Source organism: Chenopodium album, chromosome 15 (assembly GCF_948465745.1).
Source record: "Chenopodium album chromosome 15, dcCheAlbu1.1, whole genome shotgun sequence".
Taxonomy (NCBI): Eukaryota; Viridiplantae; Streptophyta; class Magnoliopsida; order Caryophyllales; family Amaranthaceae; genus Chenopodium; species Chenopodium album.
The window spans coordinates 29,863,557-29,876,350 of record NC_137848.1 but is presented as its reverse complement, the minus strand read 5'-3'; the positions used below and the strand labels follow the sequence as shown (position 1 = coordinate 29,876,350).

General features: G+C 35.5%; 1 protein-coding gene across 1 annotated transcript in view; it reads right to left on the bottom strand.

The window, feature by feature from the left end:
• Window positions 1–8,797: 8,797 nt before the first annotated feature.
• Window positions 8,798–12,794, bottom strand: part of LOC145583080 (uncharacterized) — a 38,620-nt gene continuing 34,623 nt past the window's right edge. Inside the window, exons 56-62 of the mRNA XM_081640207.1 lie at window positions 11,748–11,858; window positions 11,248–11,361; window positions 10,730–10,843; window positions 10,200–10,313; window positions 9,554–9,658; window positions 9,225–9,335; window positions 8,798–9,030 (exon numbers count right to left, since the gene is read on the bottom strand). Of these exons, the coding sequence (XP_081496333.1) occupies window positions 9,241–9,335; window positions 9,554–9,658; window positions 10,200–10,313; window positions 10,730–10,843; window positions 11,248–11,361; window positions 11,748–11,858 (653 nt within the window). The 3' untranslated portion in view covers window positions 8,798–9,030; window positions 9,225–9,240. The remainder of the gene's footprint in view (window positions 9,031–9,224; window positions 9,336–9,553; window positions 9,659–10,199; window positions 10,314–10,729; window positions 10,844–11,247; window positions 11,362–11,747; window positions 11,859–12,794) is intronic.

Sequence of the window (12,794 nt, the reverse complement as noted above, 5' to 3'; positions counted from 1 at the left end):
CAAATTAGACTTGACGCGAAGACCTAAATAGAAAACTGGACCATTGCATGACCAATGGCTCTGCCGCGTCGCGTTAGAGCCATCACTGCGCGATATCACTATTGCGTCGTGATGGAAACTAATTCTTTGCGTTACAAGCCAAGCCTCCGCGTCAATATTGAAACGTCAGTTTAACTTGTTTCAAGTATTCTGCTTGAAAAGGTGTGAGCCTATAGTCATACTAAGTCGTGTTAAGTTGAAATATTTTAGACTTTAATAATACAAATTAATAAATTAATTAACAAAGCAAAGTCCTTTAGTCATTTAATCAGTTTATTAACACTTATTTATAAACAGAAGTTAAAACAAACGGTTAGTTCAATCACATATAGGATATGGACAAGTAAAAGATGCACAAGCAGTCAAATAGTCACAATATGATGCAATAAGTTTGCAACTTAACCATGGCTCTAGTTATCTAAAGTTCAAGGATTATAGTAGTCAAAAGAGGGTCCATGGTTATGAGTCCAGATGCATCGAGCGGAATCCTTGCCTTTGGAAGGGTTGGCGCGTATGGATGGGACCCCGCAAGTTTAACTTGCTTCCATGGTTTGCTGAATTCACAAACTCGGATGTACCCTTATTTGCACAGAGCGTTCAATTGGGTAGATGGAGCGTGAATTCCCAAGGGCTAAATCCATATGTAGAACACATATGAGTTTCGAAAAAAGAAGGAAAAACTCAATCAGGAAGTAAAATCGGCCAAACAGTACTCGAATCGGTCAAAAAAAGAAGGAAGATTTCTGGCTCGGTATTGGAAGAACTCGGCGCGAGAAAACAATATCCATCACGAGGAGATGGCTTTGTTGCGCCGCGATAAGGCTATCTCGCCGTGCCAAGGCCATCGCGCCGCGATGGAACCTACTGTCTAGTGACAATTCCTACATGCCTCGGCAGCTTTCTGTGTTCTCGGGATCTAGTTGTGAAAGATATTTCCCAAATTTCCTACATGTAAAAATCCATTATTTTTGACGCATTACGGATGGTCTTTCCAAAGGACCTTTTTATGCTTATTGCCACAATGTTAATCAAAATTACACACATGAATATGTAGAATGTTTCAAGTCTCATCCACTCATTCTAAATCATTGCCAAAATAAATTTTAGGAATTAAAATAGAAATACTCCCCAGTGGAGTCGCCTGTCGGAAGTATTTCAAGTCACCCAACTTTGAGCCCCACTGTGATCATGCACTTAAGCATGGTGGCGTCCAAAGAGAAGGAATCTAGAGTAAAAGAGTCGCCAACAAGTTTTAGGAACTTTTAAACCGTTCACGAGGTGAAGGTTACACCCCTTCACGATCACAGAGATCGCTAACTCCATAGTGGTCATGAACCATGACTGGATATTCAGAGATGATGGTACGAATCCAACCTAAAAGAGAAGGCGTGATCAAGCAATAACAATAATATATCAAAGCAATAACAATGATACATCATGCAACATAAAAATATCAATACCACAAATTATCATCATCATAATATTCTCATCAAAGCATAATAATGTTAGCAAGATCTTAGGCATGATACTAACAAGTTTAATAACAAATCCAAGCGTGTCACTAAATAATAAAAATCAAAGCTTTAATTCTAACATGATACAATAAAACAATAAAACATCCTAACATGATACTAGGAACTAAAATAATATTCTAAACATGATTTCTATTTTAAAAGAATAATTAAGTAATCAAATTACTTACTTTGATACCAAGTACCTCTTTCTATTAAAACAAGACACACGTTAGTAACTTCAAGGAAAATATTAAACAATAAATATAATTAAAGAATTGAAATGGATATTTGGGACCAAACCCTCAAAACTATCAATCTTTCACGTCAAGGGCTAAGGAAACTTCGAGCTTGGCTAGGTGCTTCTAAGTCTTGCGAAAGACGTATGATGTATTTTTGTAAAAAGGTGTAGAAAAGGGCGTATAAAATCAAGAGAGAGAGAAGGAATAAGCTTTAGATTAAAGAGAGAGAAGAGATGATGATTGTGGGTGATTGTTAGTGAATTGAAAATAGGGAAAATCTTCCCTATTTATAGAGAAAAATCGACCGAAAACGATCAGAAAAGAGTCAGAATTTTACTCGGAGTAAAACTAGCTCCATCGCGACGCGATGGCTATCACACATCGATAAGCCTATCGCGGTGCGATAGAAAATGTATGATAAAATTCGTACATAATCTGACTACCAATCAAATTGGGTTAGCTGCAGTCCATACTTATCTTTTATTAAATCAGATTTAATCCTTTTAAAACACTTGTTTTATCCGATGTAGAATTCTTTATCTTTTCAAAGTAAATAATAATTATAATTATCAATCCTAGTCCCTTTAGAGATCAAAGTAACCTTATAGATAATTCTAAAAGATGAAGATAGATCATTATGACTTTAGGAATACAACTATAATTAATGGACCCTCCATATGATCATTGGGTCCTTACATAAAACCTGTTTTAGGCCCAGTTTAGTATTTTAGCCATAACTTCCTTGTTATAACTCGGAATTGGGCTTATAATATATCACTGGAAATATCTTTTCAAACCCCATCCAACTACATAATTATTAGACCCATATCATGAATCAAACTAAACTATATTTGACATTCTTCGTAAATAAAGTACAAAATGAATGATTTTCGAAATAAGAAATGAAATATTTTTATTAAAACATTTTAGAAAACAGAAGAATTCACGAGACTCTTCAACATTTCACCTTGCTCGATATTCAATGACCTGAAAGGTATTCATCACAGGGTTTGGTTTGTTGGGGAGATATAATTTTTGACCAAGTGCTGTCATGTTAAACCATTGACTCTTTTAATGACTCGACTCGAATTGACCTTTACTTTTATTGGTTTAAAAGACAAAAAAGCAAAAAATGGGTGCATATTTTGGGAATCAAATATAAGAAACATGGTTATGTTGGGAGGATAATATCCGACTTACCCCCCTAAAAAAATGACGGAAAAACGTGCACAGTACACAAGACTCTAAGACATGGTCGTGGTGACATATATACAAAGTGTGTGCTTATTAATTAGTGAGTGAGAGTGGCACACTTGATAATTGTGTAAGACCATGGGACTATGTGACTAGACTCGATTAATGACCAAATTACAACTTTGGTTATTAATTAATTAACAATTTAGACTTGACGAGAAGACCTGAACAGAAAACTGGACCATCGCATGACCAATGGCACTAACGCGTCGCGTCAGAGCCATCGCTGCGCGATATCACTATCGCGTCGCAATGGACACTTATGCTTCGCGTCACAAGCCAAACCTCCGCGTCAATATTGAAACGTCAATTTTAACTTGTTTCCAGTGTTCTACTTGAAAAGGGTAAGCCTATAGTCGTGCTAAGTCGTGTTAAGTCGAAACTTATTAGACTTTAATAATCCAAATTAATTAATTACTTAATTAAGCAAAGTCCTTTAGTCATTTAATCATTTTATTAAGACTTATTTATAATCACAAGTCAAAACAAATGGTTAGTTCAATCACATATAGGCTATGCACAAGTAAAAGATGCACAAGTATTCAAATAGTCACAATATGATGCAATAAGTTTACAACCTAACCATGGCTCTAGTTCTCTAAAGTTCAAGGATTGTGGTAGTCAAAAGAGGGTCCATAATTATGAGTCCAGATGCATCGCGCGAAAGCCTTACCTTAGGAGGGTTGGCGCATATGGATGGGACCCAACAAGTTTAACTTGCTTCCATGGTTTGGTGAATTCACAAACACGGATGTACGCTTCGTTGCACGAAGCGTTTAATTGGGTAATTAGAGCGTGAATTCCCAAGGGCTAAAGCCATATGTAGAACACATATGGGTTTCGGAAAAGAAGGAAAAACTCAATCAAGAAGTAAAATCGGCCAAACAGTACTCGAATTGGTCAAAACAAAAGGCAGATTTCTGGCTCGGTATTGGAAGAACTCGAAGCGAGAAAATAGTATTCATCGCGAGTAGATGGCTTTGTCGCGCCGCGACAAGGCCATCTAACTACGAAGGAACCTGCTATCTCGCGACAGTTCCTACATGCCTCTGTAGCTTTCTGTGTTCTTAGAATTTTTCGATCTTCGTAGTATTTTTTCGATTTTACTTGTGAAACATATTTCCCAAATTTCCTACATATAAAAATCCTATGTTTTTGATGCATTAAGGATGGTCTTTCCAATGCGGACCTTTTAATGCTTATGCCACAATGTTAATCAAAATTACGCACATGAATATTTAGAATGTTTCAAGTCTCATCCACTCATTCTAAATCATTGCCAAAATAAATTTTAGGAATTAAAATAGAAATCCTCCCCAGTGGAGTCGCTAAAAATTGTAGGGAATATTTCAAGTCACCCAACTTTGAGCCCCAATGTGATCATGCACTTAAGCATGGTGGCGTCCAAAGAGAAGGAAGCTAGAGCAAACGAGTCGCCAATAAGTTTTAGGAACTTGTAAACCATTCACGAGGTGAAGGTTACACCCCTTCACGATCACAGAGATCGCTAACTCCATAATGGTCCTGAACCATGACTGAGTATTCGGGGATGAAGGTACAAATCCAACCTAAAAGAGATTGAACCTGCCCTAAATAGGCCTCTACTTTGTTCTTCTCATATTCATGTGCGCCTTCCAATTAACATACAATCATTATATTAATCCTATAACTGTTTAATCTATGTTGGTTTATTATTAATGCATAAATAAGGCTATATTGGCGATCACTTGAATTAAAATCACATTTGCCTAATTCAAATTATTAATTATCTTATTAAACGTGATTTCAAGTACAAACTCCCTTTAAACCTGCAAGAGAGGGCGTGATCAAGCAATAACAATAATATATCAAGCAACATAAAAATATCGATACCACAAATCATCATCATCGTAATATTTTCATCAAAGCATAATAATTTGAGCAAGATCCTAGGCATGATATTAATAAGATTAATAACAAATCCTAGCATGTCACTAAATAATAAAAATCAAAGCTTTAATCCTAACATGATACTAGAAAACAATAAAACATCCTAACATGATACTAGGAATTAAAATAATATTCTATCAAAAGAATAATTAAGTAATCAAATTACTTATTTTGATGCCTCGTACCTCTATCTATCAAAATAAAACACACATTAGTAAATTCAAGGAAAATATTAAACTATAAATCTTATTAAAGAATTGAGGAGATTTGGGACCAAACCCTCAGAACTATCAACCTTTCATGTCGAGGTCTAAGGCAACTTCGAGCTTGGCTAGGTCTTCTAAGTTTCGCGAAGGACGTATGATGTATTTTTGTAAAAAGGTGTAGAAAAGGGCTTAGAAAATCAAGAGAGAGAGAAGGAATAAGCTTTAGCATAGAAAGAGAGAAAATATGATGATGGTGTTTGATTGTTGGTGAATTGAAAACGGGGAAAGTCGTCCCTATTTATAGAGAAAAATTGACCAAAAACGATCAATAAGAGTCAAAATTTGACTCAGAGTAAAACTGGCTCCATCGCGGCGCGACAGGGTCATCGCAACGCGATGGCTCTATCACACAACGATAATCCTATCGCGGTGCGATAGAAACTGTACGATAAAATTCATATGGAATCCAACTTCCAATCAAATTGGGTTAGCCGGAGTCCGTATTTATCTATTATTAAATCAGATTTAATCCTTTTAAAACACTTGTTTTATCCGATGTAGAACTCTCTATCTTTTCAAATTAAATAATAATTATAATTATCAATCTTAATCCCTTTAGAACTCAAAATAACCTCTTTGATAATTCTAAAAGATTAAGATAAATCATAAAAATTTTAGGAATACAATTATAATTAATGGACCCTCCACATGATCATTTGGTCCGTACATAAAACCCATTTTTTAGAGTTTAGTATTTTAGCCATAACTTCCTTGGTATAACTCGAAATTGGGCTTATAATATATCGTTGGAAAGCTCTTTTCAAGCCCCATCCAACTACACAATTATTGGACCCATATCATGAACCAAACTAAACTTGATTGGACAATTTTCATAAATAGGATACAAAATGAATGATTTTCGAAATAAGAAATGAAATATTTTTATTAAAACATTTTAGAAAACAGAAGAATTCGCAAAACTCTTCAACATTTCACCTTGCTCGATATTCAATAACGTGAAAGGTACTCATCACTGGGTTTGGTATTTGGGGAGACACAATCAGGTGTCTACACAATTATAACCACCGTGAGAACCATAATCAAAATTATGGTAACCACAATCAAAATTATGGCCAAAATCAAGGTCGGGGCAATTGGAGTAACCAAAATTGAGGCAATTTTCAAAACAACAATCAAAGAGGTCCCCTACCTGATTTCACTCCAAAGGCTCAAGGCCATGGCTCATAGTAAAATGTTTTGAAAGAGCATGCAAGTCCTTCTTCTCTACCTTCTCAAGGTTTAGATCTCAAGAGACAGATAAATGCCATAGTGACAAGGAATGGTAGGATCCTTGAGAATGGTGTGTCTAGGAAGAGTGAGGCTAAGGAGAGTCCTAAGGAGGTTTTGGTTGAGGATGAGAAAGAAAAAATCCCTTTGAATGAGGATGTAGGTGAGAAACCAATTGAAAAAGAAAAAGAGAAAGAAAGAGAAGTTGTCAAACCCAAGCTTCCATATCCCCAAAAGTTCATGAGGCACAAATTAGATGAACAATTTGGCAAATTCATAGAGATGCTTAGGCAACTTCATCTTACTCTTCCATTTACAGATGTCATTGACCAAATGCTAAATTATGCAAAATTCCTTAAGGACATCTTGGGTGGAAAAAGGACTTGTGATGTGGCGGAAACGGTTAGCTTGACCGAGAATTGTAGTGCAATCATTATGAACAAGATACCGCCTAACTTGAAGGACCCCGAAATGTTATCTACAATATGCAAATTGATAATGCCTTGTGTGACCTAGGAACTAGTATTAGCCTTATGCCATATTCGGTTTACAAAGACTTGAGTTAGGGGAACTTTTGTTTACCAACATTACCTTGTAATTAGCTGATAGATCAATTAAATTTCCAAAAGGTAAGGTAGAGGATGTTCCTTTGAGGGTAGAGAAGTTTGTGATTCCGGTTGATTTTGTGGTTCTTGAGATGGATGAGGATGTCAATATTCCTATCATACTTGGTAGACCTTTTCTTGCTACCTCGGGTGCCATTATTGATGTTAAAAGTGCTAAGATTTTCCTCAAAGTTGGAGAAGAGGTTATTGAATTTGATTTGAATGAAAGCATGAAATATCCTTCTTCTTCACTTGCAAATTGCATGAGAGTTGAAATTTTAGATAATATTGTGAATTCCATGCATGAGCACTTTCTCACATCTAATGATTCACTTGAGTATGTTTTGTTGAATAAGAAAAAGATAGGTGATCATGGCAAGGAAATGGCATTCTTTGAGAGAATCATTGATGAGAGCATGGAAGAGGGTGATGATCATATTTGCATGGGAATCTCAAGCCATGATGCATTGCAAGAGGTCTCAGTAAAGGAAGGTATAGGTGTCCCCATAGTAGAGCTCAAACATCTACCATTACACCTTAGGTATGAATTTTTAGGCCCAACTCTACTTTTCCCGTTATTATTAGCTCCGCCATGAGTGAGGGTCAAACTCAAGAGTTATGTGGTGTTTTGAAAAGGCACCAAGGTGCTTTGGGTTATACAATTGATGACCTCAAAGGTATAAGCCAGGCCTTATGTACACACCAAATCACTCTTGAGGAGGGCACCTCACCTAGCATTGAAAGACAACGAAAGTTACACCCTCAAATGGGGGAGGTAGTCAAGAAGGAAATCACTAAGCTATTGGATGCGGAAATCATTTTCCCCATCTCTAGCTCTAGATGGGTTCCCTAGGTCCACGTTGTCCCAAAGAAAAGAGGCATGACCGTTGTAGAGAATGAGAGAGGTGAGCTCATTTCTACAAGAACGGTCATGGGATGGCGAATGTGTATAGACTATTGACGTCTAAACACATCCACCAAAAAGGATCATTTTCCCCTTCCCTTCATTGACCAAATGCTTGAAAGACTAACAAGGCATAAGTATTATTGTTTTCTTGACGTGTCATAAAGAGGCATTGTTTTTAGCGCTTATCTCGGGAATTGGGTCTCCAAATGTAAAGTGTTTTTCCACGTGTCATCTTCCTATATAGACATGTGTCGCCCTTTAATAAGGCCACATGTCATTTCAAGAATGGACAACGTGTTGGGGTAATTTTACCCTAAACAAAAACATCTAGAAGATGGATAAAGAAAACAGAGTAAAATATGAAATAGGAGACACTTAAGATATGACAATTAGATTGGGATTAGAATTCTAAAGTTTTATCTTTTGAGTTTGACATGAACTAAAATGCTAGAAGAGTTGGGACTTCTGAGATAAGATAAAAAAAATAAGATAAAAAAAAATCTACAATTCTATCTTACACGAGTCGTTTAATAGAGATTAGAATCCTAAAAGGAAGCAAAATATTAGCATATATCCACGCTTTAACTATCATTTAATTCGTAACTTGCTCACTCTCACTTACCCCACCATCCATGGTGGTTATAATTTATATGCCCTTCATCATCCCACCTCACATCATGCTTAGTGATCCCTACCTAATCGAGACAAATGAGACTATGCTCAGCGAATTGAACACAAGCCCCTCGGCGGCATAGCCACAGTAATCACGTAATTTTGAACACGTAATTTTGAACCAGAAGCGTAAATTTCAACCCGGTAGTAGAAAAGCTTCAGATACATTGATGAAGCATGTAAGTCACATAAAATTATCTATTTACACCAAGTCTCAATGGAATAGCATTGATGAAAAATGGCAATTGTATAGGGATGCTCAACTAAAACTAAACACATAGCATCACTGTTATCTCGGGCTGAAGCTGCTGTAATATCAAACAACCAAAAGATATAGAAGCATCATCAACTCATGCTCAGCATTTTCATCATCACTCCCTACAAAATTAACAAACATATATCTTGGTCAAGCAAATAAGCAGATGTTGGCATAATAATGTATATCTCCAGCTTTTCAGTAGTAACAAACAAACTGGACAGTAATAATAATATACAAACACAGCATGCCAAAGTGTGACTAGGAAATTCTAACACAAATTTAGTGATGCTGGGTTAATATCATCAAAATATACCATGGCGCTCTCTTTTTTATTCCGGAGTTGATGCTGCCGCAGTATTGGTATCAACCGCACACGATGCCGTTGGAACACCATCAGCCTTGCCATCATCAGGCCCTAAAATAGCTGGGCAAATTACATTATTAGTTTAATTACATTATTAGTTTTAGAGTGCCAATTTGTTTTTCTGCACTCTCAAAGGGATAATTGACAAAGGTCAGATTCATCAGCCAAGCATGTCAAAAACATATAGAAGCAACATTTATCATACAGAATATATTATTAGCCCAAACTGAGGATTGTGGCAATTTAAGCTTAAAAGCAGAATATATTGTTGGACATACCATGACATGGTTCATTATCAGTTGATACCAAAGTCGAGGTTGTTGGAGTGTCAGAAACTTTACATATATCACTGATATCATGTTCAGCATTTCCATCATCACACCCTGAAGGACATGAAAAACAGCCAAAATTAAAAAGGTATCTCCATGTTCAGCATCTCTTGTGATGTAATGAACAGAAAGGCTCAAGAGTCGAGACCGATTGAGGTGATAGGGATCCTTCGGTGCCATTTTGCAAATCATTGAAGAGACATTAATCTATACTGTAGGTATTAAAAAGCATCCCAAAGGATGTTTATATTCCACATGGCCCTCTCTTCTTCACTTCATGCTTTCCATTACTCAAAAATCAGATATAAGGTTTTGTACAAGGCTCGAACACCCAACCTCAATTTTCAACACTAGTCTTATCCAATAAACTACATTCTTTGTTAATATGATAAAGAAAAATATGTTTTGTTAAGAGGATTCAATAATAATTTCAAGCATAAAAACATAACTTATTGTTATGCTAGCATATGTTCCAGGGAATTGCTTGACAATACTAGGTTTGTATGTGTGTGTGTGTGTGTAAAGCTGTGCCCCTTTTAAGCACATTTGCGAGGGTTGTAATTTCAGTGATGCGGCAATAAATTGTTGAACTTACCATGACACCCCTCTTTTGAGTCCAAACTTGAAGCTGCCACAGTTTGAATACCGACAACAGGAGAAGCTGTAGGAGCATCGACATCATGAAGTTTAGCATTGCCACCATCAGGTCCTGCAGAAAGGAAACTCAAATTACTCTACTATTATGGCTATCCATAAAAAATATAAATAAAAACACCAGTTAAAGCTCCAACTTATCATTACTTTTCCTTCTCATTTTTTATCCCAAAGTAATCTCCCTCGTGCATAACTCTCTTGCTTCTGTTTAACCCTCAATCACTCTGTTTTTTACTGTACGGTTGGACTGATCCTTCAGCACCTTATTGCAACTCATTGAAGAGTTCCACTTAACATAAAAATATGTGAGTGTGCGCACACCCCTTTTTACACAATGATGTGGTCATTGTAATTTCAAAGGAATATAGAGTAACCCCATGTTGCCAAAAGCAATGTGAAAATAATATGGATTGCCTTAACTACTCAAGTACAGAATGTTTCAATGACATGTAGCTAAAATGTTGAACTTACCATGACACTCTTCTTTTGACTCCAAACTTGAAGCTTCCACAGTTTCAAAACAAACATCATGAGAAGCTGAAGGAACATTAGCACCACCAACTTCATCATGGCCACCATCTGGTCCTACAAAAAGGGAAAAAAAATTACTTTAAAGTACCAACTTTTTACTACATTTATTTCTCATTTATTATCCCAATAATCCCTCTTGCTCAAAACACTCTTATTTCTGTTTATCACTCAATCACTCAATTTCTAACTGTACAATTTTGTCTGATCCTTCAGTACCTTTTTGCGGCAACTCATTCAAAAAGACTCACATATAATATTTTTTTATATATATATAAACAAAAAAGAAAACTCATGCACAAACATCTAAACAAAAAAAGTGCGCATATTTAAAAGCTATGATGTTTGTAATTTCAGAGCAATAAAACACCTAGTGTTGCACTATTAACATGAAAGTGATATGGACTGCCTGCAGTATAGAGTGAATTTTCAGTAATAAGTAACTAAGTTGTTGAACTTACCTTCACACTCTTCTTTTGACTCCAAATTTGAAGCTGCCACAGTTTCAAAACCAATAGCCTGAGAAGCTGGAGAAGCATCAAGATCATGAAGTTCAGTAGTGCCACCATCAGGTCCTGCAGAAACGAAAGAGAAAATACTCCACTTCTATTATGGCTAACCCAAAAAAAAAAAAAAGATAATACGAACTTATCATTATTATTCCTTTTCAGATCTTAAATTATTCTGTCATTCGTAACACACTCTTCTGTTTATTCTCTCAATAAATCAATTTTTCACCCTACAGTAAAGTCTTCAATGCCTTGCTGCAATTAATTAAAGAGAATCGCACTAAATTTATGAATAAAATAAGTGTACAAGAAAAGCTATATGCTTTTTAAACACTGCTGCAAAATTTAAGAGCATAAACCAACCAAGGCTTGCCAAAACCAACAAGAAAGAAATATAGACTGACTCAACTGCACAAGTGTTCAGTGATGCATAATAAAATTATTGAACTTACCATGACACTCCTCTGTCGACCCCAAAATTGAAGCTGCCAAATTTTCAATACTGGCACGAGAATCTGTAGGAGCATCAACATCATGAAGTTCATCATTGCCACCATCAGGTACTGCCAAAAAACAAATCACACGACTCTCATGAGAATCCCACCTTTATGTGTGAGCCCTTTTGTTATGTGAGAACACTTTTTATGTTCTAAATTTTCTCGTATATTCTAAATTTAAAATGTGGTGTTCAAAATTATTACTCAGGTGTTCTAAATTAAATCATATCCTCTAAATTATTAGTCTACCATAAATTAGTTGTATCAAATGTAATAAATTTTAAATAAATTGTTCCAAAATTTTAACTTATAAGTTCTAAATTTTAAATCATATGTTCTAGATTTTAAAGCATATGTTCTAATTTTTACTCGTATCTTCTAATTTTTACTCGTATATTCTAAGTTTTACTCACATGTTTTTTATTCTATATCAGGTGTTAAATTGACTCACATGTTCTAAATTTCATAAATCAAATTTTCTAAATTTTTACTCACTTGTTCTAAATTTAGGGTCAAAGGAGAAGTTTCTAAAAATGAGAAGGATTTTTTGTGCATAAATTTTCACTCAATGTGCATAATTTTTGAACAAAATGTGCAAACAAAATTTGACCGAAATTCATTGTGCATATTTTTTGTACATAAAGTGCATAAAATTTCGTTTTCCTAGAAACTTGAAAGAAAGTAACAAGGGTCAAAAGAAAATAATGCACATTTAGTAGAAAATGAGAAAGATGAGAAGGGATCTTAGCCATTCATATGAAACAATCTAACTGCTGATATTAAAAACAAAATAATATTTTGTTTACTTCATCTTCCTCACCACTATTATACTGAATATCGTCGGATTATAGAACTTTGAGGGTTGATCTCCATAGCTCCCACTAATTCATAATCTTCCTTTTAATCAAGCTCCACCAATTTCATCCCCAAATTTTCACTACTCAATGTGCACTTTTAATTGACATACTCTTGTTCTTTTCTCTCTCTTCCTTCTACATGTTT